The sequence below is a fragment of the Rattus norvegicus genome, chromosome 4 (assembly GCF_036323735.1).
Source record: "Rattus norvegicus strain BN/NHsdMcwi chromosome 4, GRCr8, whole genome shotgun sequence".
Lineage (NCBI taxonomy): Eukaryota > Metazoa > Chordata > Mammalia > Rodentia > Muridae > Rattus > Rattus norvegicus.
In genome coordinates this window covers 64,503,621-64,531,246 of record NC_086022.1, presented here as the reverse complement: position 1 = coordinate 64,531,246, position 27,626 = coordinate 64,503,621, and the positions used below count along the sequence as shown (strand labels likewise).

At 50.2% G+C, this 27,626-nt stretch overlaps 3 protein-coding genes across 4 annotated transcripts in view; 2 read left to right on the top strand and 1 right to left on the bottom strand.

Moving 5' to 3' along the window:
- Wdr91 (WD repeat domain 91) overlaps nt 1-9,743 on the top strand; it is a 37,370-nt gene extending 27,627 nt beyond the window's left edge. The window contains exons 10-15 of the mRNA NM_001127298.2: nt 1,471-1,565; nt 1,689-1,857; nt 3,876-3,984; nt 4,567-4,679; nt 6,201-6,398; nt 9,256-9,743. Of these exons, the coding sequence (NP_001120770.2) occupies nt 1,471-1,565; nt 1,689-1,857; nt 3,876-3,984; nt 4,567-4,679; nt 6,201-6,398; nt 9,256-9,420 (849 nt within the window). The 3' untranslated portion in view covers nt 9,421-9,743. The remainder of the gene's footprint in view (nt 1-1,470; nt 1,566-1,688; nt 1,858-3,875; nt 3,985-4,566; nt 4,680-6,200; nt 6,399-9,255) is intronic.
- A 1,607-nt stretch (nt 9,744-11,350) lies between these two features.
- Nucleotides 11,351-16,770, top strand: Cyren (cell cycle regulator of NHEJ). 2 transcript variants are annotated; one of them, NM_001024325.1, is made up of 4 exons: nt 12,505-12,811; nt 13,732-13,979; nt 14,837-14,912; nt 15,785-16,770. In NM_001024325.1, the coding sequence occupies exons 2-4, from the start codon at nt 13,840-13,842 to the stop codon at nt 16,049-16,051; spliced, it is 483 nt and encodes a 160-aa protein (NP_001019496.1). In that variant the 5' UTR covers nt 12,505-12,811; nt 13,732-13,839; the 3' UTR covers nt 16,052-16,770. The 2 variants fall into 2 exon arrangements, with proteins under 2 accessions (XP_006236337.1, NP_001019496.1); XM_006236275.5 differs by lacking the exon at nt 13,732-13,979 and having other exon boundaries at nt 11,351-12,811; nt 15,785-16,765.
- Nucleotides 16,627-27,626, bottom strand: Tmem140 (transmembrane protein 140). The gene is made up of 2 exons (NM_001009709.1): nt 27,594-27,626; nt 16,627-17,965 (listed from the first exon to the last, which is right to left on the bottom strand). The coding sequence occupies exon 2, from the start codon at nt 17,940-17,942 to the stop codon at nt 17,388-17,390; it is 555 nt and encodes a 184-aa protein (NP_001009709.1). The 5' UTR covers nt 17,943-17,965; nt 27,594-27,626; the 3' UTR covers nt 16,627-17,387.

Sequence of the window (27,626 nt, the reverse complement as noted above, 5' to 3'; positions counted from 1 at the left end):
AAATTGATTGGTCGTAGCCCACCAGACAGGCACCGATTTTTCCGAGGTCTAGAAAATGTAGGAAGGAATTATCCTCATAGGATGATCTTCTCAGGTTATCCCTGAACTGGCGTCCACTTGGCAGGTGGCTGTGGAGGCTGTTGTCAGCTAATATTCCTGAGGGTACCCACACCTGAGCTGCTCTGGCATTTGTTTGTTATTTTCTTCTACACTTTTACCCAAATGAAGCCCTAAGTCCCAGAGGTGGGCAGGACCTACTCTGTATACTTCTGGAGGCCTTGATGGAACCAGAGCCAGAGCTGTCCCTGGTAAAGCAAGTGGATCAGTCACCTCAGTCCCAAGACTAGCCAGGGCCAGTCCTGCAGAAGAGTAGACAGAGTAGGAGCAAGCAGGGAGGGTTGGCACAGCCGGGATTTAAAGCTGAAAGGAAGGGGTTAAAGATCAAAAGATCTGAGGTTACAAGTCCAGAATATTCCTGAGTGTTTCTTCTCCTCTAGAGATTCCACAGAAAGTCTGTTTTCTGTTGCTATAACAATATACTCGAAGCTGGGTTTATTATAAGGAAAAGTTTATCTAGCCCACAGTTCTGTAGGCTTAAGAACATGGTTCCAGTCTGCTCAGTTCTGGTGAAGACTCCCAAGCTAGGCCCCAGCACCTTATGATGATGGGAGCTCATGCCAGAGGGAAAGGTCCATGGGAAACAGGAAACCGAAAGGGGATTAGGGGCAAGGCTTGCTCTTACAACTCACAAGAGAGAATGCATTCACTTTGAGCCCATGATTAGTTCCCCTGAGGGTGACTCCCTCAGATGCCCCCAGTGGTCCAGTCACCTCTATTTATCCCACCTTTTCAGTCACCTCTCACATCAAAATACTGCTTGGTTTTTATGACTTAATGACACTGTTTAAAAAAAAAAACAATCAGCCAGCCGATAGTGTTGCATGCCTTTAATCCTGGCACTAGGGAAGCAGAGGCAGGTGGATCTCTTGAGTTAGGGCCAGCCTGGTCTACAGAATGAGTTCCAGGGCAGCCAGGGCTATACAGAGAAACCCTGTCTCGAAAGATAGAAAAAAAAAATCGAATCTTCATATTTTATCTGCATGTGTGTTATCTTCTCTGCATGTGTGTCATATATGTCTGGTGCCTGAGGAGGCTTAGAGGGCATCAGATCCCATGGGACTGCAGTCAGATGGTTGTCAGATGCTATATGGTTCTGGGAATGGAACACGGGTCCTCTGGAAGAGCAGCAGTGCTTTTAACCAACGACCCATCTCTCCAGCCCCACTTCATGGCCTTTTAAGTGAGGTCTAATGTAGCCAGAGTTTCCCTGGCTGCCTGGACAAGTGGGTAAGGACCTACCCGTGCAGTCTGCCCAGCTGCACACTATACGAGAGTGGGCCTGGCCTCTGTCACCATGGTAGCCCTCCCTGACCCTTGCCCTCCTCGGCTTCCTGCCTCCTCTCCTTCCAGCTCCTGCTGGGCAGTGGTGTGGGGACGGTGCGTCTTTATGATACGGAAGCCAAGAAGAACCTCTGTGAAATCAACATCAACGATGACATGCCTAGGTGAGCAGGAGCCTCCCCACGCACCCTAAGGCCTCAGGCTGCTACCGTTGCTCTGTGGGCCCCGCCTCCTGGAGCGGGAATCACCTCAGAGCCTGTGGTGATGATTGTCTGTGTATATTGCAGAATCCTGTCTCTTGCCTGCAGCCCCAATGGGGCCTCTTTCGTCTGTTCAGCCGCAGCTCCGAGCCTTACCTCCCAGCCAGATTCCTCAGCCCCGGATATCGGCAGCAAAGGCATGAACCAGGTTCCTGGCAAGCTGCTGCTGTGGGATACGAAAACCATGAAGCAGCAGGTACGGGTCTGCCTGCAGGTCTCCTGGGGCTGGGCACGCTGCCCGGGAGGGCGCCCCGTGTGGAGGGCACACTGCCCACACTGTGTTTTTGATGAGTCTTCTCCCTTCTCCCCTTCATCCTAATACTCACGGGCCCTCCTCAACTCTGTTGCCATTCACAGAGATCCTGCCTTGAAGTTTGTGCTGTCTCCTTACGGCTTAACAGTTGCCTTAGCACATGTATAGTTACGTGTGCATACAGCCTGGTTTCTGCTTCTGGGGCTTTCAGACTTTATGTGTGTGAAATTGTAGGGTGCCTTTTTTTTTTTTCTTTCAGAATTCTGTATTGTAGTTGGAAACAGGTCCATCCTCTGACTCTGGCTCTGTCTTCTCTGGCAGCCTGTGCTGAAATCAAGAGATTGGCTCTTGGTACAGCTCACCTCCTCTGTCTGGCTACTAAGATCTTCTCTGAGTATCTCAGTGTGGGTTTTCTAAGCTAAAAATGTTTTTTAAAACTCCAACTGGTTGTGGTAGTGGATGCCTGTACACTTAGCACCTGGGAAGTCGTGGCAGGAGGAGCACGAGTTCTAGGTTAGCCTCCAATACTTGAGACCCTGCCTCTCAATAAAAAATAAAATTCCCACCCTCAATAAATAAAGAAAGGTCAATAAAATTAAAATTGCAGCTTTGCAAGAGGATTTGTGTCTCGCTCCAGTTCTAGAAAATTCTTAATTGTAGTCTTTCCAGTGTTAATACGTCTCTGGTTCTCTCTTGCCTTCTAGAACACCAACTTACATTCTTAGGACTCTTCCTTTGTCTCACTTCAGTGTCTTCATGACATCATTGCCTCAGCTTTGACAGAGCTCAGGTCCTCCCCAGTGTCCCATCTTCTGATTAGCCTGTGGGGACATTCATTGCAGGTCCTGCTTCTCATTTCCGGGAACACAGTGCCGTCCTTACACACAGGCTTGCTCATGCTGCCATCTCTCCTGGAGCCCTCACTCTGCCTTTCTGCTAAACATTTTGCAAGCCCTGGAGTTCTGCTAATCCCATCCCGTTTCTGCTCCCCGCTGTTTCTGAGGATGCCTGCTCCTCTCCCCGTACCTTCCCATGTCCTGTGAATTTCTACTTCGGGTTCCTGTTTCCGACCCTTATCCTTGGGGATACAAGCCTCACTGTGTGTGGGGAGCTGCATTTCTCTGAAAGAGACTTGCTTTCATTTCCGCCAGATAACAACTGTGAAATCCATTCTCAGAGCATACGGGGATTGTGAATGTGGCCGTAGACGAACACTAGCCTGAGGCTGTGCTTAGCAGAGAGGTGCATTTTCTTAGCACTTCCTGTAAAGCTCTAGCTCATCCTTGCATGGAGGGTGCTGCTTTCTGCAGTCTTAGCAGCGTGTGGGGAGTGGCCAGACCTTTCACTTCCGGCTCAGGCCTCTGAGTGCTTCATGCCTAATGGGTTCACTAGTCCACATGGCTCTCACCCTCCTCTTGTCTTTGGTCTCAGTGACTCCTTTATATGCAGGTCACTACTGTGCCTTTGTGTGAATGACATCATCTGACATCAGCCTTGCAGTTTTAGGCCTGGAGGGTTCTGCATTGTTGAAATGTGTTCCCCATCAGATTATGTCCTTCGTAGATCTTTTTTACGTCTCTGCTTGGTTAGGTCCTGTGGATGTTGGGCTCCGTAGGAAGGGACTAGAGCTTTGGGATGTGTGTGTCCTCTGTCGCTCAGGGCTGCCTGCAGTGGACGGTTAGCTCCTACTGGCTACAGGAGTGTTCAGTAAGACTCAGCTTGGAGTCCACTTGAGGAAGGAAAGCAGGGGCTGCTGAGATAGGGGTTTCTCGTCACTGCCTCAGTGTAGAAACTAAGAGTATCTGTAGGCCCAGTTTTGGCATTAATCTCAGAAGAGCACATCGGTCAGTGAACTCTGACAGATGCCCAGGTAGTCTTTTCAGAGGCAGGCCTTAGCAGGGAGAGCCAGTGGGGTCTGTGTTGGACTAACCTGCTAATGGTGCTACTGTTTATATTCCCAGCTTCAGTTCTCGCTGGACCCAGAGCCCATTGCCATCAACTGCACAGCTTTCAACCATAATGGGAACCTGCTGGTCACAGGGGCAGCTGATGGAGTCATCCGGCTCTTTGGTACGTAAGTGTGCTACTGAAATCCCAATCCCCTTGTTAAATGACCCAGCTGGGGCCAAGGCCATTGCAAAAGCCCACTCTCAAAAGCATGTTCTAGAGCTTGACTTTGGTTAGCATTTTCAAAACTGCAACACAGTTCACTTGTATGTGTTTGCTGTCTGTAGACGTGGGATGGGGCAGAGCGCAGTAGTCTTTTGACCTTGAGCTGATTGACTCGAGTCCTTGTCATCTGTGTGGGATACCAGGGGTCACAGGAGAACAGTGCCATCCTATTGATGTGCTATAAGGTAACTTGTTTCTTGTCTTGAGGAAGATAGGCCTAGGCTCTAAAATGGGATAAGGTGACACCTATGTAATATCTCTCCATGGTGCCTGGGGGTGGTTATAGAGGTTCTGTCTTCCTAAACTTATAGGAACCACAGGTGAGTCCTCCCTTTGACCAAATCAGGAGGCTGCTCAGAGGCAGGTGGCCTGGAAGGGTCAGCATTTTCTGGCCCAGGAGGCCCCTAGAGCAGCTGTCACAGAGGGCGAGGGTCCCCTGCCATACACTGAGGCCTTACCAGGTGTGGTCTTGCTGTCCAGACATGCAGCAGCATGGATGTGCTATGAGCTGGAAGGCCCACTGTGGGGAGGTCTACTCTGTGGAATTCAGCTATGATGAGAATGCCGTGAACAGCATCGGCGAGGACGGCAAGGTAGGCGTCTGCAGCGTTGGCGGTGGCTGGACCGTCCATGAACTCCGTGACTCTGGACTTCTTTCTGCCTCCATTTTATCTCTGCAAAATAAGGATACATAGAAGTCTACCTCAGAGCATCTTTGTGGGGTTCAGTGAGTGCGGTGGGATTTGGCTGTTCTCGTAGACAGGAGTTCCATATCCTTCTTCCTAGCTGAGGCAAAACTGACTCACATCACCAGAGATGGAACCACATTTGTGGGAAGATATTCTTTGGTGAGTGTGGTTGGTCGTGGTCACAAGACAGTGTGTAGGGTTTGCTGTAGGAAGCGTCCTAATGGGAAACAGGTTTGAGCAGAGCCCAAAGAAGTAAAAAGTAAACAACCCCCACCCCAAGTCAGTATAAGGCAAGGCCGTGCAGATCTCCTCTGTGGAAGGGTCTGTTAGGAAGTGGGGGTGACAGTGGCCTTGGGCTGAAGTTGAGGGGAGACAGAAGTAGGAGAAAGACGTAACTGTCTCATATACCCTCCTAAACCTTTTATACTGTTTTATACTGGGTTTTATACTGTTCGTATTTGCCACTGAAAACAGTGGTTATGAAACCAGTGTCAGTCGGTCAGTTCTGTCTGTCTGTCTCTCTCTCTGATCATCTTTCTTTGTAGCCAGGGCTGACCTCAAACTTGGCAAACCTGGCCTCAGCCTCCTAAGTGCTGGTATGCCAGATGTGAGCCATCAGACCTAATAGTATTTATTTGTTTGTGTGTGTATGTATGTATGCGCTCCAAGACAGGCTTCAAGTTGCTTCTGCCTCAGTCTCCCATAGGGGTGGGATTATAAATGTGTACCGCCCTGCCCTGTTTCATTTCTTCCCTTGGAAATGCCGTAGGGCTTTTAAGTTAAGTTCAACATCTGTTCTGTGGGTAGGACTCCCGGGGATGAGGCGCAGCCTGTCTACAGTCAGGGCTTCATTCTCCACATCACCAGTGAGACAGAGATTGACTGCACTGCTGAGCGATTGAAAAGCATTTGTAATCTGTCCATCTGTATTCTATACTTTGTCCCCAGGTCCAGAGAATCTAACTGGGCCCCAATTCTGATAATACAGGAAGGAATAATGATAGTATTAAAGGTGACTGAAAAAGCACCTCCCCACACCTGCTCACTCACCTTGCCTAGGAGACCAGGAGGCCTTGCAAAGCCAGTGACCGTCCCTTTTCCTCACCTGAGCTCAGGCCAGAGGAACAGGGAGGGCTGGGCTTCTATACGAAGTTGTTATTTTCTAGATTTTTTCCCCCCTGGTGAGAGACAGATTGGGGAGTAGACCACGGTCCCCACAGCCCTGTGTTGCTTCCTGCTCATTAAAGGCTGTTTTGAAGGCTGTGGAACCGGTGAGAGAGGCAGTTGTCCCAGTCATTCACTGCCCGAGCTTGACCATGGCTCTGTCTCTTAGGCCAAGGTGGTGACCATGTTGGGGGCTCTGAGGGTGTCTGGGGAGTGACCTGTGTGTGACTGAGTGGCCCCTGTTGTGCCTTGTTTCTGCAGTTCATCCAGTGGAACATCCACAAGAGTGGTCTCAAGGTGTCGGAGTACAGCCTCCCTTCAGATGCCACTGGCCCCTTTGTCCTGTCTGGCTACAGTGGCTACAAGCAGGTCCAAGTTCCCAGGGGGCGGCTGTTTGCTTTTGACTCAGAGGGCAATTACATGCTGACGTGCTCTGCCACAGGGGGCCTCATCTACAAGGTAAGTGGGTGGCAGAGGACTGGTGGGTAGGGACTTTTCTCAGCTTGGCTGACCTGAGCTGAGTGTGTCCTCTGTCCTCTGTCCTGCATAGCTGAGTGTGTCCTCTGTCCTGCATAGCTGAGTGTGGCCCTGTGTCCTCTGTCCTGCATAGCTGAGTGTGCCCTGTGTCCTCTGTCCTGCATAGCTGAGTGTGCTCTGTGTCCTCTGTCCTGCATAGCTGAGTGTGGCCCTGTGTCCTCTGTCCTGCATAGCTGAGTGTGCTCTGTGTCCTCTGTCCTGCATAGCTGAGTGTGCTCTGTGTCCTCTGTCCTGCATAGCTGAGTGTGGCCCTGTGTCCTCTGTCCTGCATAGCTGAGTGTGCCCTGTGTCCTCTGTCCTGCATAGCTGAGTGTGCTCTGTGTCCTCTGTCCTGCATAGCTGAGTGTGCTCTGTGTCCTCTGTCCTGCATAGCTGAGTGTGCCCTGTGTCCTCTGTCCTGCATAGCTGAGTGTGCCCTGTGCCCTGCATTTGATAAGATTCTGTCCTTTTCTTGTCTTATTCCTTGGAAATAATACATATTCTCCAAGATATCAGTAGAGCGAAGGGCTTGGGACTGTGGGCTTGTGGGTCTCATGGGTCCGGGCTAGGTAGATTGCTTTCATCACTGAGTCAGAATAGGTTTGCAGGAGGCCTATGGGTCAAGTACACCAAAGTCTACATGTGAGACAGAAACTCAAGGGTGTCCTTTGTCAAGCTAGGATACAAGTTTATTTTATTTGTGTTTGTGTGCTGTATGTATTTATGCACATGTGTGTGGCGGTACCAAGAAGAAAGTGTCAGATCCCATAGACTTAAGAGTTACAGGTGGTTGTGAACAGCCTGACAGGGATGCTAGGAGTCGGACTCAAATGGGTTGTATTTATCTGTTTACCTCTAATTATCTATCTGTCTCTCTATCTTTTATTTTTGTGTATAGGTACATGTTTGACAAGGGGAGGGGGCTCAGAGGTCACCCCGTAGAACTCAGTTCTTTCCTTCTACCATGTGATTTCTGGGGATTGAACTCAGATCTTTGGTCTTGGCAGCAAATGCCTTTACCTACTAAGCCTCCTTGTTGGCTTGTCTACATTTCTTTTTGTTCCTGTTTATAGATTGGAAAAACAAACGGGAACAAAGCAAGCAAACAAAACCTCTGTAACCAGCGCTGCTTGGTTTGCTTCAGGGCTCTGTACCCCTGAGAGACTGAATGCTGACCTTTTCACTCGGATCACCCAGGGATGAGTGCTGAGGACTGAGCCCAAGACCACGTGTCTGGTGCTGTGAATTCCTCTCCCCCTTCAGTGCTCCTCAGAGAATGTTTCCTGGCCAGTAGTGTTTAGTCTGTGAGACAGAGGGTCCTTCAGTGTCTGGTGCCACCGCTTGTCAGTCAGCAAACAGCTGGGGTTTGAACAGTAGTTCTGTGCTAGGCCCGGCACCACTGTCCTGCGGAGTGGACCAAGGAGCTAAAAAATGTTGTCTCTGCTTGCCTGGGGTTCAGACACAAGTTAGACAGCACTGAGAGTAGGTGACAGACAGCTAAGCCCTGAGCAGTTCCCAGAGAACCTGGGTGGGGACCAAGTTCTCAGGAAGACCTAGAGGGAGACTGCAGTCTGTGGACTGGAAAGAAAAGGGGTTGGGAACGTAGGAGTGGGGGGGACTCCTTGGGCCCCAAGCTGGGAAGTGGCTCTTGGGGGCTCTCTGGGCTGAGTGGGTGCTGAGGCGGGGAATGAGGAGCTTCACACAGACCTGAAGGCTGCTCAGTGAGACCGGGGTCAGTAGGGCTCCTCTTCCCACAGAGGACAGCATTACTTTGTTCTCGCCCTCCCTGCAGTGTTAACTGCATGATCTCGCGTGTGGGTCTCTCCTTCAAGATACCCTAAAACACCAGTTACAAGCTAGTTTTCCTCTTTAAGGCTTGTTTTAGTTGGCTTCCGGGAGAGCTGTTCTTTGTTGTCCATGTGGAGGAATGGTTGGATATGCATTTTGTTTTAAGTCACGCAGCCTTTTCCCCATCAGTTTATGTGATGCACAGAGTTGCTCTGTGATCAGGTGATGGGTTGACAGGTGTTCCTGGGTAAATTTTAAAGTGTCATGAATGGTTCCAGTTACTTAAGGAGTCTGCTAAACTTCAGATTGCATTTTCATGATCCATAAATAATTTAAATGATGGCTCTTTAATGATCTCTTCAAGAATGCAAATGCTTTCTGCTGCTCGCTCACAGGTTTCATAGAGTAGTGTTACTAGGAGTCATCTTGTTTCTGGTTCCCAGTGCAGTACCTGCTAGCATCCGGCCCTTCACACATGTGCACAGTTCTAGACCGTGTGCGTGTGTGTGCGCGTGTGTGTGTGTGCGTGCGCGTGTGCACTGAACAGCAGACTTGTTCACACATCCATCAAAGTCTTCCTGTGCCTGGCAATGTTTGGAGTGATACGACTGGTCATAGAGGTCCTGCCCTCCCAAAGTTTGCATGCCTACGGTAATAACTGCTTCAGATCAATGAGTTGTCCACAGTCTGGAATCAACCAGCAGCTGGCAGTTGCTTCTATAGCAGGTAGATGTGGGAACAGACAGGGTAGGTGCAGGAGCAGTTGCCCGCAGATAGATAGGTCAAGGCCACAGAGGAGATGCCACACAAGGTGGTCTGGCTACAGTCTGGAAAGCGAAGGTATAAACAGGGTTTCCAGAAAAGTGGGGGTGTGGCCAGGCCACATCCTCAGATTGGGGTGCCCACTCCCAGGCTCAAGGTAGTTTTAGGACACTGAAAGTTTTGGGTTGAAGTGTGTATGTTTGCGAGTGACATCTGCTAATGTTGCCTCTTCACTCCTGTCCTTCTGCAGCTGGGCAGTGAAGAGAAAGTTCTAGAAAACTGTCTGAGCCTGGGTGGCCACCGTGCCCCTGTGGTCACCGTGGACTGGAGCACTGCAATGGACTGTGGGACGTGCCTCACTGCCTCCATGGATGGCAAGATCAAGCTCACTACCCTCCTAGCACATAAGCTCTGATTTCCGGCCTGGAGTGACACACTGGAAACAGAATTGTCTCTGGCAGAAGAGAGATGAGACGGGGGACAAGACAGGGCTCTGGTTCAAGCCAGGGCTGCGGATCTTCAGGAAAGACCACCGAGGGGGCTCGGTCATCCAAACGCAGCTCCTGGAGCAGGAGTCTGTGCAGAGTGCGCTCCAGAGCACAGGACAGACGCTGAGGAAGGAGCCACACTGGTGCACCGTGCTCAGTCCAAGAGGCTTTGACTGTATTTTGTACATAATTGCTTACTTTTCTCTTTTTAAGGGAAGAAAATCGGAGCGTGATAATGCTCTTACTGTCACTTGGTGTTTCTTTCTGGAATGTGTGAGTCACCTGGGCCTAGTGATTGTCACAGATCCCTGCTTTGGTTGTTGTGCTTCAGCTAAGCTGCCCAGGTTCTGGCAGAACTCGGTTAGAGTTGAGGTGTAGACCACAGTGCCCTCTTCTGGCCCCACACCAAGATCTGATATCTTCTGCAGAACCTGAAAGCTGTTGGTTAAGAAGCTTCTCCAGACAACAGGCCTGAGATCTGGGCCTCCAGCTACCCTTTCCCCTTGGTCTTCTGGCCACAGAACTCTCATTGGTGGCTCCCTCAGTTTTCCAGCTTGAAGTGTCTGAGCTTGAGTAATACCAGCTGCCTGCACCTCTGCCGGGCGTAGCTGGATCAGCTACATCTGTACTCCTGTCACAACCTGTGCTCTGGTCTCTCACTTGGGAGGAGGGTTCTACATCCTACTGCTGAGACCAGCCTCATGAAAGAGCCCTTACAGGGTCAGTGGGTCTGGGCCCTGGCATGGGCCTCCCACGTTTGCCGTGGGTGACCTTGCTACCTGACTAGGGTATGCCACTTCCACGAACAGTGACTGCTTGGAATAGTCATTTGATAGCTTCTTTGGGCTCCAGGCTGGCTGTGGGCTGTTGGGCTGGTAACTCCCAGGTGCCTACATAGGGAAAAAGCAGGAGTGCTTAGGCCTGGGCTCCCTTCTGGGATGGAAGGAAAAGTAGAAAGCAATATATAGGAAAAAGCCTACGTGTCATAGTCACGTGTGTGTTGGGTGGGGGTGGGGTGCGGTGGGATATGCCACAGCAGAGGTCACAAGACAACTCAGTGTAGACTCAGTTCTCTCTGTTCACCTTTGTGAGTACTGGGGATCAAGCTCAGGTGGCCAGGCTGCGTGGGAAGTGGCTTTACCTGCTGCGTCACCTCATGCGTACCTGTTTTTACCCATGACCACACCGACATGAAGACTCAATCCATTCCCTGCCACTTCTCCACTCCGGCTGACATCTCCACAGCCTCATCATCTGTCTCACCCAGCTTTGTGGTCCAGGGTTTCGTCCGAGTCAAGAGCCATGGTTTAACCTTTCCTCTAGTTTTTCTGTCTTAAACGGTCTGTTCTCCCTTCCCAGTGCATTCCTTACAACTTGCTGAGTTAGTGGTTTTAAGGCTCAGAGACAGAAGGAACACTCCAGAGCCTCTTCCTTCCAACTCCTCCCAGGAAGAGTGCATCCTTCAAAGCGCCCGTTTGGAACCCTCAAGGGCCTTAGTAAGGCTCCCTCTTTTGCTGTCCTCAAGTGAAGGCAGGTCACATTGCAAACCTTAAGCCACTCTTCCAGGGGCTGAGAACCTGGTCTGGCAGGTGTGAATCTCCCCTTCCCTGCCTGTGCTCAGCCCCAAACCCAGGCCCCTTGTGGCATTCAAATGCCCAGGAGCTTGGCATGAGGTCTGGAAGCACAGTAGTGCTTACATTTCAGGCTGACTAAATGAAGCTGACTGACATTTGTTATTATTTCTAATACATTTACCTGCCAATTTAAAAATAATAAAACCCATGTGGACTCCAGCATAGGCGAGCCTCCCAGCTTGGTTCCTCACTCCTGCTGGGGTCTCTGCAGGCAACAGACTCTGTATGAAGTCACACAGGTTTCTCATCTTAAGCCATATTTGTTGGGTGACCATGGAGAAGTTTGAAGAAATGTGCAGGGTTGGGGGAGTTTTAAGAATCAAAGGAAATCAAAGGATGGAAGGCTGCCCTCTCATCCGGCGTTAGACTTGCTTGGCTCACATCAGGTGAGGTTGAGGACCCTACTTTCTTGAAAGCCAGGGCCTGCCCTCCCAGAAAAGTCTGGTCTGGTTCAAGAGCAGCTGAAATGACCCTAGGGGTCACTGGTGGAATTGGAAGCCATTGGTTTGTCCCATTGAAAGTTGGGAACTTAAATTTCCTGGTCCAGACTATCCGTTTAGGATTGAGGATTAGCGATCAAGTAGGGCCAGGGAAAGGCAGGGGAGAAAACCTGCTCGACGGGGAAGCCGCGGGTGCCCCAGTCCAGAGTGCAGTTGGAGATTACAGCTGACCTGCTGCTGTAAATCGAATATAGTCTTGATTTCTCTGTTTGGAGGCGGACAGAATCAGATCTGAGGTTCCCTTTGCTCCAGGGTGCCAGAGAACCTCCCCTGTGACGGCCCACTCCTGTGTTTTCAGTCGTCTCTTGTGGCTTCTTTCCCAACCACCCAGTCTGCATTAAATCATGAGTGATTTTAGCTAAAAGACCCCAGACAGCTGGGAGCTTGTTGGGGCCTCCTCCACTTCTGCAGAGGGGACCTTGGACCGCCAACCTGAATGTAAACAGTAAATGGGAGTTTGATTTCTCTCCCTGAACTGTCAGGCACCCCGTTAAGTTTGGTCTCCTGGGGATCCCCTAGCAGGACTATCAAAGCCAGAAGCCCTTTGCACCGCCCTAGTTACTGACTCTGGGTGCTTTCTAAGAGACAACAGCTGCTCCTCAGCCACAACAGCGGACAGAAACCAGGGCCTGCGGATGTGGCCGGTGGTCTGCAGGGGGCACCCGAGGCCCTCGGTGCCAGCCAGCGGCCGGGTCGGGGGCGCGCGCACCGCGAGCGCGCAGGAGCCGGAAGGGGCGGGCGGTGGGATGCGTGCGCGCTTCGCGGTTCTAAATCCCGGAACCCACCAAAAAGAGCGCAGAGCCGCTCTGCCCTCTTGCTCGCGGTCCCATCCAGTCCCCAGACCCGGGCTCCGCGCCCTGTGCGGTAGGGAGGGAGTGGCGCGGCCAGCACCGGGCTAGTGCAGCGACAGCCCGCGTGTGCCTTCTGAGTGAGATTTTCCTGGGATCCAACCGGCCTGACCCCATCAGCGCTGAGTTCCAGAAACCTTGCGGTGGGCAGGACCTGGCTCGATGGTTGATGTTCAGTTTGCTGCGACTCTGTGCCCGTTAACGCGTAACTGCGCCTGTTTCTTGTCTATAAAATGGACGTGATGGTACAAGTACTGCCCGGTCTGATTCATTTCTGAACACTGGCACTCACTGGATGGTGTTCATCTTACTGACTTCTGTTCTGTGGCTGAACAGGTTAGGATGATGCCCTGCTAGTTTTCCTGTGTGTTTTAAAATGAAGTTATAAACGGTCATTCTGAGCGAGCCAGAATGTTCTAGTGGTGTATGTTGGGGGTAGGGGAAGCTAATGAAATCTGTGAATTAGAAGGCCTGGGGGCTTTAGTAACTGATATGTTTTGTGAAATGCAGTATGGTGTGGCGGAAGAGGGTGCCTTAGCCGAGCCTTCCCCTTCCTCCAGGTATCAGCCATATGATGATGGGTCTAGTATAAAAGAAAGTTTATTTGGGGTCATGAGAAGCGTGGTTGGGAAGGGAATAGAGGTAGAGAAAGGGACAGAGAGAGAGGAGAAGGGAGAGAGAGAGAGAGAGAGAGAGAGAGAGAGAGAGAGAGAGAGAGAGAGAGACCTGGAGAAGGGGGAAAGGCGGAGTTGGGAGTGGGGGTGGGGGAGTCAGAAAGAGAGAAAGGGGTCAGAGAGAGTGAGAAGCCAAACAGCCCTTTTATAGCAAGCCAGCCTTATAGAACCTGAGTGTTGCTAGGTAGTTGGTGGAGCCTAGAAGGAACATTAACATGCTAACAGTGACCAAATCACTGTGCGAGTGAGAAGTTTGTGACAGAGATCATCATGGGATGCAGAGGAAAGGGAGACCAGAGTTCCCTTCCTTCTTTCCTCCTGGGATGCAGAAGTGACAGGAAAGCATTTCTTGTTGCTCCAACTACCTGTGGAGCACAGAGCAGTGGAGGGGTCACAGAACTTCATCCCCAGGCCCGATTGTCCTATCTGCTGCGAGTCCTCCATTTGATGCAGTACGTGGCCTTCTGGGCTCTGCTCACCTCTGGGTCACCTAGGCCTGCCCTACACTGACCAGTAATTATTGCTGGTAAATTGAAAGAGCGTTGGCTTACTAGAATCTACTGACTTGGTTCCTCCTTGTAGGCATTCAAGATCGGCTCCCACTGGGGTCAGATAAGCCCGGTGTGATGAGAGTGTGATTTTTGGTCCTGCTGTAGAGAAGCAAGTCCCTGAGTGTGGAAAACCATAGCAATGGAAACCCTAAAATCCGATAACAAAAAGAGGGTCCTCCCCTCGTGGATGACAGCCCCTGGGAATGAGAGAAAGGTTGTATCAGTGAAGACAGCCAAGAGGAAGCAGACAGCAGCCATTCGAGTTGGGGCAGCAACAAGGTGGGACAGCCTGAGGTCAAGAGGGCTTCTCCGTAGCTCTCCTGGCCTGTCAGAGTGGGCAGGGTAATGAGGTGGGTCCTTCCTGCAGTGCCTTGAGGTCTCAGCTTGCCCCTCACAGAGAAGCACCGCTTTGAGTGCTTTGTTGGTGAGCTCTGTGCTGGTGAGGTGCTGCCATCTAGCTGGCAGTGAGCTCTGTAAACAAGCCACGCCCCCAGAAGCCAGAAGCTCTCATTTGTGATAAAAGCGAGATCAATGAAGCACAGAGCTTTTCAGGCAGGCAATCAAATTTTCAGATGTGAGGTGAATGCTGGTAGTTTGGGGGGGGGGCGGTGTTTATCAAGTGGGAGGGAGAGCGCTGCCATCCTCAGTGCTATACTCGTTGGCTCTTTCCTGTCCACCTGTGCCCTCCACAGTTTTCACAGCCCTTGTCTAAACATATCCTCACATTCAGGTACGAATCAGGCTCTGGCCTGATGGCCTGTGTTTGCTGTATCCTCTGTTTGCTTTTGAGACAGGTCTCTCTCTGTAGCCTTGGCTGGCCTGGAACTTACAGAGCTCTGCCTGCCCCCACCTCCCCAGTGCTGGAATTACGGTGCACCACCACACCTGGCCGACCACTGTGTGTTTGAAAGAGCAATGGTGGGAAGCCAGCCACCATCCCCACTCCTCTTCTTTGTGAGGGAGATCATGGAGGGTGGAGGGCAGGTAGCCTTGTGCGTTGTCCCTGGGCCACTAGGATGAGGGGACTCTTCAGTTCAGAGAAGCAGTAACTCGCCCATGCCCTGGGGGCTACTTCCATTTCACCCTCCTTCTGAGTCCCTCCGCCCTCAGCTGTGGCTTTGCGTCTCTATTTTCAGAGCCCCGGCCAAGGAGACAGTGTACTGCATGAATGAAGCTGAAATGGTCGATGTGGCGCTGGGGATCCTGATTGAGGTAACGTCAGTCCTGTCTCTTCTGACTCCTAGGGCTCATAGGTAGGAACTAGCATAGGTCCCTTGCTCCTGGTAAGAGAAGTGCTCCCCCCAGGCTGCCTAGTGTCCCACATCTTCCTCCTGCTTCCTCATTTCAGCCAGCTTTCCCTCAGCCACTGTGTGTGCTGTTTATCACATGGGGTGAGCCTTTGAGACTAGCTGTGCAGGTGGGGCGCGGGTGTGAGGGAGAGCAGGCACCTGTGGGTAACTACACTGACATGTATGTGAAGGGCACAGTGTTCACTCGTGTACTTGGGAAGGTTCCCACTTGGGTAAGAGGACTCCTCCCCAGCGTGCCTCTCCTTAGCAAAGGCCTGTGGAAGAGTCCCGGGCTCCTGAGGGAGGAACAGCAGCCCTGCCGTGAAGTTGCAGAGTTCTCGTGTTTTCTGTGTGTTTTAAAGCAGTGTATCATCTTCCCAGTGCTCATGGCTACCTAGACTATGCTGATCTGGGATACTGCTATCCCCAGGAAATCAAGGCTCTGGGGCCAGCTAGGGGTGGAGCTCAGTTAGGCCCGCAGAGGATTCTGGGCCTGGGCTTCTGGTGGTCTTGCTCCTTGCCCTTCCAGCCATGTTTTTCAGTTGGATTCCTTCTCCTTCTACTCCAATATTCCTCATACATAGGCCCCTGCATCTGTCGCTAGTGGGTCCTGGTCCTGAGGTGTGGGGTGAATCAAGGGTGGCTGCCATGGCGTGGGAGCTTGGCCCGGCCTGGTCATGTGCCGCGCTGGCTTTTCTGTTGGCTCAGAGTACACCCATAGCACTGTCAATCTAGTGCGTCATTGTCGGGAAACAAGCTGCTTATTCTGAGACTGCCATTTCTTCTGTTCTGCAGGGCCGAAAACAGGAAAAGCCCTGGGAACAGCCGTCTCTGGTGGCCCCTGATAAGCTGCAGCTTTCCCCTCCCTGTTCCGAGTCCCCTCACACCAGCTCCCCAGGGAGCAGCAGTGAGGAAGAAGACAGCAGAACCGACTCTCCTGCACTAGGTCTCAGCCCTGCCCGGGGACCAGAAGCTTCTAACTCTCCCTGTAGCAGAAGCCCGGAGGAGGGAAAGGAGGAGGAAGACGAGTTAAAGTACGTCAGGGAGATATTTTTCAGTTAGTATGAACTGTTCGCTGCTTCTGCGGAGAGTCTTTAGGATGTGCGGAGAGCCGTGGGCACTTCCTGCCCCTGCCACCCATGAAAACCCAGACTTTGCTCCCAACTTCCAGTCCCAGGAGGCTGTCAGTTTGGGTGGGACTAATTCTGTAGCAGGATGCAGACATGCATCCTCTTATAGTCTTATCCTGCACCACCCTCTGGCTCTGAGGGTTTGCAATGCCAGCCCTATGTTTTAGTCACAGTAAAAAAAACAAAGTCTTGGGCTAGAAGCAAAGAAAACTAGAGCTGCAGAGAACGTGGGTATTGGAGATGGGCAGCCAGACTTAAAGAGACCTGTGAACAGTCTCCCTCATGATACAGTCCAGCAGCAAGCTTCCACCCTTCCAACCAAACACGCTGGCAGCTGCCCACAGTTCCCTGCCATATCCGAGAGCAGGAGGCTCTATCAGACTGCTGAGTCAAATAGGTCCTGTCTACCACCAGTCACCTCCCTTCTACCTGGGGCCTCCACCTTGGTCCCTGTAGAGCTGTAGGGGAGAGTAGGGAAGGGAAACAGAACAAAGGATCACACCAGAGTCCACGTTTCTTTGGGTTCACTTTGGCTTACTGATGAGCACAGAGTGAAGAACTCGTTACCACTTAGGGTTTTTTTTGGTACACACACTGAAAAGATACATACTGAAGCCCCAATGCATAATAAAGACCGTGCTTCTAAGCCTTTCCAGTCTGGGTAAGGTGAGGGGACGCGCTGTGTGTTTGTGGTGACTAGTCAGCCCTGTTTACCTTCCAGGATTTGGCACATTTTTCGTCTGCATCCCTGAGTCACAAGAATGGTGTAACAGCTGATTCCTGTTTGCTGTCAGGTCCAGGGACCCATTCAGGGGGGCCCTGAAAAGCCAGCGAGGCTTCGCTCAGTGCTGACAGGACTTGCTGTTGAAACAGTTTTTTTTTTTTTTTTTCTAACCGTCCCATTTGTTGCCATAACCACCACAGAGTTATAGTTTGACACTTTGCCAAGACAGCTTGGAAATTTGGCTTCTGACAGACTCCCATGTGCCCGGGGCTATTGAGGATTGGTTGATTAACGCAGGAATCCCGGTGCATGAGCTCCATGGTAACCTAAGGAACCGCAGGTACCCTGGCCCTCCAAGCAGCCTCTGGGTTCCTTGACACCACAGTCTTCTGCTCAGTGGGTTCTGTCTGCTGAGCTGGAGATCAACATTGGCTAGGACACAAGGTGGTTGAAAGGACCCACCCAGCCACGGGTTCCCTGGCACCTTCTTGGAGCACAGTTGGAACTGAACCCTTGCCATCCCATAAGCCTTTGTAAGACTGGACTAGCAGTTCTCCCAGTGGTTCTTGTCCTTCTTATCTCGTGGTGGGAACATAACCATAGCCATAAGCAAGATGATGAGTAAGGCCTGGGCCAGGCACAGAGATAGAAAGCCAGGCCCCAGGAAGGAGAGCCTGAGCCACTTCCACACCAAGAAGAGGAAGAGGCTTAGTCCGCCGGCCAACAGCACAGAGGATGCCCCCAGGAAGCCCACGGCTAGCCGCCATTCTCCCTCATCACTGTTGCACTGGGCAAGGAGGAGAGGCAGAGGGACGAAGACTGCGAGGACCAGGGCTCCATACACACCAAGCCTAGCCAGGGCAAGGCCAACTTGAGGTATCCCCAGCACCCCCAGCTCAGGAAAGTTGTAACACTCTAGAGAGCCAATGTCCTCCTTCCACAGACAGAAGTTGTAGAAGCCGATTCTCAGGTTAGGTACGTCAGTGAGGTTGCCAGCCTTCCAGAGGAGAGCGTAGGACATCAGGGACAGGACCATGGCCACGAGGATCATGATGGCCATGAAGGACAGGCGGTTCCGCCACACCCTGGAGATGGCCATTCCTTCTGCTGTCGCAGGGAGGCCTGGAAAAGGTGGCACCAGTGAGAATCCAGCCCTTTCCTTGTGTGTACAAGCTCCTATTCTCTCTGCCCTCGTGTAGACGGGAGGTCCCAAGTCACAGCCAGTTCCCACTCCCAGTGGCCCACTGGTCTGCGGTTGGAAGGAACTGGGCAGCTGTGGAAACTTGAAGTATCCTGAGCCACAGCCCTCAGGTGAAGGGGTTTACTGCAGCAGAGATCCCACAAACCGGTGGTGCTCTCTGAGAGGTGTGAGGGTGAAGGGAAAGCCTCACTGTTAGTTGGGGTTGCAGCTTGAGGTAGGTGATCCAGGCTTGACTGAACCTAAGCTCAGTTGCTTTAGACAACCACTTAGGGAACCGAAAAACTGCCCAGCGAGGCCACACGTCAGTCAGACCAGTGTCTGTGCTCTGCGCGTGCGTGGTCAGCAAAGCTCTATGTCTCGGTTGGTTGGGTGTAAGCCTGGGTGGAGGATCAGTGGCCTGTGTCTCCTGCCCTATTTGGGAACTGAACCTCTCTTGGGATGAAATCACACTATTGAATGATGTTGATTTCAAAACATGTCTGTCTGCCCCCACCCCCCACCCCATAACAACAATAATCTATTATTCTAGGAAATTTTTAAAAGAAAAAAATTAAAATAACCCTTTGTCTTAACCACCATAGTAACGCCACTGTTCATATTCCGCATTATTTTCCCTGTGATCGTTATTTCTTTAAAGCACAGTGTTAAACCCAGTGGTTTTCCTCTGACTGCTGTGGGCATTTTTCATAGCTGTTGAGATATTCTTCAAAACATGATTAATGGTTACATAATGTTTAATCCATGGGCCAGGTGTAGTGGTACCTGCCTTCAATCCCAGCGCTCAGAGGCAGAGGCTAGTGGATCTCAGAGTTTGAGGGCAGCCTGGTCTACAGAGTGAGATCCAGGGCAGCCAGGGCTATGTGGAGAGACCCTGTCTCACAAGAAAGGAAAAAAGAAAGAAAAGAAAAGAAAAGAAAAGAAAGAAAGATAGAAAGAAAGAGGGAGGGAGGGAAGGAAAGAAGGAAGGGGAAAAAAGACATACTCAACTTAGAGCTATTTGTCTCATCTTAGTGATCTTATTACGTACGTATTTCAGGATGGACCTACAGATGCCGTTGCCCTCTTTCTAAGTGTATATAAGAGCCTATTTTACTACACTATCATTAGAAAAACCTTTTCATTACATTTTTTTAAAGATTTATTTAATTTATATATATGAGTATACTGTAGCTGTCTTCAGACACACCAGAAGATCATATCTCATGACAGATGGTTGTGAGCCACCATGTGGTTGCTAGGATTTGAACTCAGGACCTCTGGAAGAGCAGTTGGTGCTCTTAACCACTGAGCCATCTCTCCAGCCCTTTTCATTTTTATTCAGAAGGGATTTTCCTAATTGCCTCAAAAATAGTCTGCACACTGCCTATTTCTGTGCGTTTCCCGCTAAGGAATAAAACAAACACCAGGAGTAACTCGGGAAGCAGAGCTCAGAACCTTGTGAGACACAAGCACCAGGGCCCACACACCAAGCCCATGGGCCTAATCCCCAGAGCTAGGTGCAGCCCAGCATTGTGGGCAAGGGCCCACAGACCCTATGGACCTCAATGAACTCCTGGAGAACAGCTCCTTTCTCAAGGTGCAGTGAGATTTCTGTGTATCCCATTTGTCTTACAGGAACCAGAAAGAATTAAGGGAGAAAGAATGTTTGCCTGCCTTAAAGGGGTGGGGTGGAGGGAGCAGGAGGGAGGGGCATCTTCTTCAGATATGACACAATAGGGGTTGGTTTTAGCAGCCACCGGGCAGTAGACAGGTCCGGTTAGAACATTTTGAGGTCTGAATGGACAGTGTCTCTACCCAGGGTTGAGCAGTTCCTGGCTGTCGCTGTGGCTTCCCTCCGGTCTCAGAAGTAGCTTTTGTCAGAGGCCTTGTTTGAATGTACTAGGGATTCTTGGAGCAGTGAGGCTTGCTCCAGAGACTGTTAGAGGCAGCCGTTGCTTTTCCTCACTAGGTCCGAAGGACGAAATACTTAATTCATGCAGCCACGGTATGAAAAAATTCCCAACATATTTTAAACCGTTTTGGTCATTCAGAACCTTTTTTTTTTTTTTTTTTTTTTACAAAGCCTATAGGTATGTTTTTAGAGGGATTAGGTATTCAGGATGTAGGGTGGGTTTCTGGGTGTGGGACCCCTGTTTATCCAGTGGTGCTGTAGGAAATAACCCGTGCGCAGCCTGCACTGCTTGGGAAACGCCAGGGTGCCACCTGGGAGACTCCGGTCTGGATCCTGTGGGTTAGGTTAGACAGTTACGCCTGAGGCAAGGTTGGACAGTGAACTTGGCTTATTAGAGGAGGCCGTGGCCACCTCGGCACAGCTCCTGCCGGACCCCTTGTTTGTGGCTTCGTTTACTCTCAACTGATCTTTTGGAGGTGTGGGTGGGTTACTGTTTTGTTTTGCCCTGTTCTGAAATAAGAACCTCTCTGTGTAGCCCCAGTTGGCCTCAGACCCTAAGATCCTCTTGCCCCATCTTCTGCAACGCTGGTAATGGGCATGTGCCACCACGCCTGACTTCCCATGAGTTTGCAATGGAGAACGGAGCAATCGAAAACGGGAGTGGAAGGAACACAGGGCCGGGCATGTGGAGAAAGCCAGCCCTGAGCTTTCCTCTGCTCTGCCTTGAAACAGAGTTCAGCCCTTGCTCCTGTGCCTGTAGCATCTGGTCTGTCTTAGAACTTGAATTTTACTGGGGGCTCAGGTCTCTTTGTCTTCTGCACTTGGCTTTCTTGTGGTCAAGCTCTTCTGTTCAGACTGTGCCCACACTCAGCCTCTCTCCAGCTCCCTCAGAGTGGAGAACAAGAAAGCGGAAGCTGGAGTGGATACAAGAACGAAGTGTTCCCGAGGGACAGTCTACGTCTGTTTCATCCCGAGAAGGGTGAAAATTTTTGAAATTTTTTGGAATGTATTAATGAGGATGCCCTCTGGTATACTTAGGTATACATCGCGAGTGGCAGGGCATCCTGCGGGGCCCTGACTACGACGTGCATTTTACCAGCAGTACTGGCCCTCCATTCAACTTCATATGGGAATGCAGAGTTGGGAGGCTGGTGACTAGCCCTCCTCTTCTACTCCCTTGCCGCAGTGTCTGTATACTTGGTTGAAAGCCCAACGACATTCTTCTAGCTGTCCTGGCAGCCTCCTGGAGGCATCCTGTTTTCTCTAACCGCCCTGGCACTCACATCGCCAGCACGAAGGACCTAAATTTCCTATAATGATAAGCCCACACTTCCTTCGAAGAGCAAGAGGCTCTAGTGACTGCTGAATCACGGTGGCCACTGTAGATGAACTTCCTGTTTGTAATAAAGCAATGCATGCTGGTTTCTGAAAGCTGTCAAACCATGCCAAAGTGTGGAGAAAGGCTAAAAATCCTCTGCAACTTCCGGCTAGAGTACAGCGGCACTCCCCGCCTGCAGTGAGGGTCTCGTCCACGCACGAGTGCGTTTCCCATGTGTCATTCTAGCATGCATGTTTATGTCCTGGGAACTGTTTCCTGCTGTCTTTAAGGGCTTCCCGGAGCTGTAAAAGCTAATGGTTATTTTTTTTTTACTCCTTTTTTTTTCTTTTCTTTTTTTTTTTTTTTTTCAGAGCTGGGGACCGAACCCAGGGCCTTGCGCTTGCTAGGCAAGCGCTTTACCACTGAGCTAAATCCCCAACCCGGTTTTTTTTTTTTTTTTTTTTTTTTTTTTTTTTTATAAATTGTTCTTTATGTGTCATAATCTTATGACTAATGCTATGTGAGATATTTGTGAAGACATTTATCCTTCCAACGGTAAATTACGTTTTTAATGTTTTATCTGCGTGTGGGCCAGAGCACAAGTGTGGAAGTCAGAGGACCGAGTGCAGGAGTCAGTTCTCCGAAGTGTGGGTTCAGAGAGTGGGACTCAGGTTTCCAACCTGGCAATTATCTCATTACTCATGGAGCTGTCTGCAGGCGTCAGCTTAACTTGTAAACTCCACTTTAGCAATGAGGTCACTGCACTGCCCAGGCTGGTCTTGAGCTCCAGTAAGCAAGCCTCCTGAATAACTGGGGTGCGGGCATGTGCTGCTTGCTGGCAGATGCCTGTCTGACCTCATCCTCTCAAGTGTCCTGTATTCTTGAATCACCTAATCTCGGACCTCCATGAGCTGCTGCTACCTACCCAATGCTCCCTTCAGAGACAGTAAGATTCGGTCTTCTCAGGTATTTACTGACCATCTGTAGCTCTACCGTGGAGTTCTTTTGCTTTTTAAAAACGTTTTGAACACATGCAAGGCCCTGGGTTTGAGTCCAACATTGCTGAAAAGGAACCATCCTGAGTTTTAGCTCTTCTGTCTTGTGAGTGCCCTGTGGGGCAGAGGCCCCCAGGCTTGTCACTGTGCCATAGTAAAGCAAAGTCTCCCTGCTGTACCAGTCCCTTGCCTGACCCCTGAGCTGAGCCTCCAGTATGTGGGTTTGAGGGCCACGGCATGGGTACAACCTAAGGAATCGGAGATTGAAACGTGCTTGATTTCCCAGCTGTGGAAATAGGAAGGCTACGAGGTTGGGGTTTGCTTGTTTGTTTAAGCATCTCTAAAATTATCCTAGAGGACAATGGGCTAGTGACCCAGAGGGGCGTGACCACTAAATCATTTCACTCTGAATTATCAGTATGTCCTTGTCAGGATCATTTTAAAAGTGAGACCAAGAGAGGTCTCAGATCCCCGAACACTGTTTTCACAGCCCTGAGGGTTGGAGAAGCCACACGATGAGGTGGAGTCGTGCGAGGTGAGTGAGGCAGAGAACACGTGCACACCTCAGCTTCGCGTTGCCGCCCTGGCTCTAAGACAATGGCCTTCCCACTGAGGAACACTAAAAAGGGCGGAAAGCCAGGGAGACCATTGCCTTCGACACTTGTTCTGAATTGAAGATTCTGAGTGAAATCATGGACAGCTCACAGTGCCACAGGGAGGGTTTGTAGCACCAACTTCCGTTCCTAGCTTACACCTGGCACTCGTTTCCTTCAACGTAAAATTGGCCATTACCTAAATAAACATCAAGGGCTCCCTGGAGCACACACTTATAACTTCTAGTCTGCCACTGCCCTCATTGCGCATGCGTCAGCTAGCATCTCGGTATCTGAGGACCTGTGAGCTCCCCTTTCTCTCCTTTGTCTTGCACGGAAACAACCTCCAGTCCCTGGTTGTTTTACGGTCCTTCGCCAGCGTCTCCTGGGATTCAGGCCTAGAGTCAGAGAGCAGGGCTTACTTGCTCCCGCCGCGACACACCGGGCTGCCACCTGAATGCTCCCGTCTCTAACACTGACCTCACGAACTTTGTCTTCTCTATCTAGGCTAGCCTCACAGAACAACCGTATGCTTTGCTGTTCGTTGGTTGGCTTGTTTCTATACTATGCAGAGAGGATCGACTTCCTCCACAGAAAGTCCCCACACCCTGCGTTCCCTCTCCAGAAGCATGCCAACCAGACGGTTAACATTTGATTCCTCCATTGGCAAGCAGTGTCCTAGCCTCTGCCTGGCAGGTGTTCGCGGGTATGGGGAGGGACAGCAGTTCAGGAGCTCTTGGGCGACATTAAAACGCTCCAGCCTTCTTTTTGTTTCTTTAGCGTATGACCCTGCCAAGCGTCACTACACACCCTACCTCAGACTTCCAGTCCTCTTGCTGTCTCCTCCTCAGTCACCACAATGGCCTCTCCGGTATTTTCTGGGAACCTGAGACAAGCTGAGGACACTAGCCATTGTCAACCCACCCCCACCCCCTATTCAGGGTTCTGCTTAAAAGTCTGCCTGTAATTAGGCACACCTTCCTTGCTCAGCACCAAGGAAACTGCAACTCTATTCTTCCATGAGCCCCGTCTGGCGTTCCCACGATTACTCAGCAGCACATAAGACGAGCAGACCTAAGACTCCACTGACCCCATCCTCCAGACCAATGGAGCTAGTTGCAGGGGAACAATGGCTTTGTCTGTTGTTGAGTTTGCGTGCTTTGCTTTGTTTTGTGTATAGACACACGTGTATGTGTGGAGGCTGGACCACAGCCTTGGGTGCGTCATTTCCTTAGGAATGTCACACACCTTATTTTTTTTTTTTTGAGACAGGGTCTTTCATTGGCCCAGAGGTCACCCATTGGTCAGGCTGGCTGCCTGGTGAACCCCAGGGCTCACTCTGACTCCGCCTCCTAGGTGCAGGGATTACAAGTGCAGGCCAGCAGTCAGAGGCCAGCGTTCTTAGCTTTTTATGTGGATGCTGGGTCTCAAACTCAGTCCTTACATATGCATGGCAAACACTTCCCCAGCTGTGTCATCTCCTTCCTCATGTTTAGCTTTATGTCTGTCTGTCTGTCTGTCTGTCTGTCTGTCTGTATCATCTATCTATATTTTATCTGTTCTGTCCTTAACATCTAAGGCTGCTCCTGGCATCTAGAACACACTCAGCGAACATTCCCAGATGACAGGCACGGTTGACTGGCTATCAGTGTCAGCATATGTAACAGCACACGTGACTTCTCCTAAGTTCCTTCCTCTTTCATTTCTTTCACTTGCTCCACTGTCCTCTGGTTGAGTTAAAAAAAACTCTTCCCACATCACCTGTGTTCATGCCCCTCTCCTCACTACTTTCTGTTTCTGCATGGGACTTTGGGAGGCTGAGTTGGTTTTCCCGTGAATGAACCAGCACCGGGCACATGCTAAGTGCCCGTGTGTGCTGTGATCCTGAGGCTAAAGCAGTGATTTGTGGGGAGAAGAGTGAGGTGGAGGCAGAGGGTGGGGGTGTGTGCAGTGAGGGAAGGCAGAACAATAGTCTCTGACAGGCTGCAGGGAGAGCAAGGTTGCCCATTTCCTTGTCAGCGAGGCCGCTTGCCTCAGCCTCGGCCTCCGCTAACCGTGTTTAAGATTAGTGTCCGAGGCTTAGGTGCGGCTCTACAGAATAGAAAGGAGAATGGAAATGTGTCGTGCTTCCTTTGGCAGAAATAGGAGCCCATGTCCTAATTTCTCAAGACTGGGCTAGTGCAGTGCTGTTGCCTGGGTGTGGTTAGTGGTGTAGGTGGCCTCTATGGAATGCTGTACTGTTTGCTTTCACGATCAGTCTGCTCGGTAAATAAAAACAGCTTGGCTAGCAGAGATAGGACTGTTCCAGGGCCCTGTGACAGGAGGCCAGAAGCATGGTCAGGGTTAAGAGGTGGACAGCGAGCCGCTGCAGTAACTGTTTGAATGGCTTCTTTAATATTAACTCTGTATTTGTTCCACTGTTTTGCTGCTTATTGACATTTGGTAACAGATAACTCAGAGGGAACAAAGGTCATAGAAACGTTGGAGACAAAAAACAAAAAACAAACAATAATAAAAAAAACAAAAACAAAACCAAAACAAAACAAAACCCCCAAAACCCCAAAAACCCACCCTTAAAGATGAGTACCATCTCCATCTCTGGGTTGGCAGGCCTCTCAACGTACTTAGGGCCAGCGGATTCACGGGCTGAGGACCAGTCTTCCCAGGACCGGGTTCTCATCTTGAGCTCTGCCACTCTTCCCAGCAATTCTGAGATGTGTCACCCCCTTCCCAGGCTAGGATTTCATCTCCTGACCCCACAAATGATGCATTTGAGAGGTCCCTGAGCCAGGGGCCCTGGAGAAGTAGAGACACATGGAACAAAGATGTCCCCTTCCCCGACTAAGCTTGTGCTGTACTTGAAAGACATAAACTACGTGAGTTTTCAGGAGATAATTTTGAAAATACTTGGGGAGGACTAAACAGGGCAAAGTGACGGGGAGAGAAACCAGCAGGAATGTGTGGATGGTTCCATTTTCCAGGGCTGGGGAAGAGCTGTGCGCACCAGAGATATTAGGTTTAAGGTCTAGTTTCCATGCTAATGCTAAAGTGGCTGATTACCAACAAGCCAGGAGGAAAAAGGAGGAAGGAAAGAAACAGAAAAGAAAAGAAAAAGAAGAAAGGAAGAAAGGAAGAAAGAAAGAAAGAAGGAAAGAAAGAAAGGGAAAATGAAAAGATCCAAGCTATTTTATCATCTCATGCCAAAATAAATTTCACATGGATCCAAGAATGAACCAATGTAAAATAAAATCTAGGAAAAAACCTCCAACTTATGAATGAGAAAGTACATTCTGAACTCACAAGCACACTAAAACTACAAGGAAAATTACAGATTAAGCTGTTAAAAAAACAAAAAACAAACAAACAAAAAAAAAAGATTTCCGTGTGCCAGTAAAAACAATACAGGATCAAAAGTCAACGAGCACGGTAAGTGTGAGACGGTTACTACGCACAATGCACGGAATGTTCATGCAGACATTCACAGAAACACTGCACTGCATAAAGCTGGACGAGGCGATACAAATAATTCACAGAGAATGAAGCTCACATGAAAAAAAAATCCGTGTTTCTCCAAAGCCTCCAGGGTACGTGGGTAACCTGTGCTTTTCTCTCTAAAAACTGTAGATAACGTCCTCTGTGACACTCCCGATGCCAAGACTGGCTTCCTAACACAGTGGCTCACTTTAAGGTTTGCGTGTATTTTTGACCTAATGACCCACTTTTATTGCCTTATCCCCGAGGCAGGATCAGGAATGTAACCCCAGTCTATACAAAGGATGGAGAATCACAATTATCAGGCATAACACAGGTCAATCATTGTGCATCAGGACGATGAAGCAGCTTTTGGCACAGCCAGTACAAAAGCATCTATAGAAAGATGTATAGGAGAGGGAGGCTGAGGAGTTGAAGAGGACTGGAAGTGCTAACACCAGCTAGCTATGGTGTTTCAGGGTGAAGGCCACATTAAAATATTCCCAGAATTATGTGCTGTTTGTGAAAAGTGAGATTATGAAACAAGCCACTATGGCCTTAGTCATTCGATAATGTGGGGACTAAAATAGCAGCTTAGAAAACGGGGTGCGTGAGGTGGTGATCCAGGCGCTGAATCGCAGCCCTGTGATTAGGAAGAAGAGAAAACACTGCAAATGCGCTTCAGTTGTCTCGGGGAAGAAAAGAAAGATTTCCCCCTTTTTTCTTTTCTCTCCTTATTCAACAACTTGGTTTTACAGATTAAAGAAGTGTAACAAAAGTTATTAATCAGCTCAAATGTTTTTTAAAAAAAGCTGTTTCAAGGGACAATCACCCCTCCATGAGTTTGCTTTGGGGGTTGACATAAGGTCTTAAAATCTTGTATGTCCTATAATTCTCTTTTGGCCAAGAACACAGATCTTTCCTTTGTGTTTTCCAAGTCTTGGTATCAGTTTGGCTGTAGTGACATGTTTTTGTTTGTCTGCCTCCTTCTGAAGAACAATGTGTCCCAAAGCCACAGGTATTTACTGGTACAAGCTTCCCGAGGACTCGGCTGGCTGCAGCTAGCCCGAGTTTCTAGCCATTTATAGGGTCACCTTCATCAGTTTTTTGAGGCAGCCACACAGAGTGATGCTTAGGAGCCTGGGGGCAGGATAGAGGTAAAAGGGGAGAGAGGAGGCCACCGACACCAAGCAAAGCGTTCCCCCTTCGTGTGCTGCTAGAACGTGAAGTCTGTGAGCGTAAACACCTCTTCTCCCTTGTGGAGTTGTGGGGTGTACTTACGAAAACCAATGGCAGAGCCCAGGAACACTCATC

What these genes read in the sequence shown, in the direction of transcription:
- Cyren (NM_001024325.1), top strand. Translation starts at nt 13,840, where the DNA reads ATGGAAACCCTAAAATCCGATAACAAAAAGAGGGTCCTCCCCTCGTGG. An exon ending in CGAGTTGGGGCAGCAACAAG is followed by an intron (nt 13,980 to 14,836) that starts GTGGGACAGCCT and finishes CTCTATTTTCAG; the next exon opens with AGCCCCGGCCAAGGAGACAG. An exon ending in CGCTGGGGATCCTGATTGAG is followed by an intron (nt 14,913 to 15,784) that starts GTAACGTCAGTC and finishes TCTGTTCTGCAG; the next exon opens with GGCCGAAAACAGGAAAAGCC.
- Tmem140 (NM_001009709.1), bottom strand. Translation starts at nt 17,942, where the DNA reads ATGGCCATCTCCAGGGTGTGGCGGAACCGCCTGTCCTTCATGGCCATC.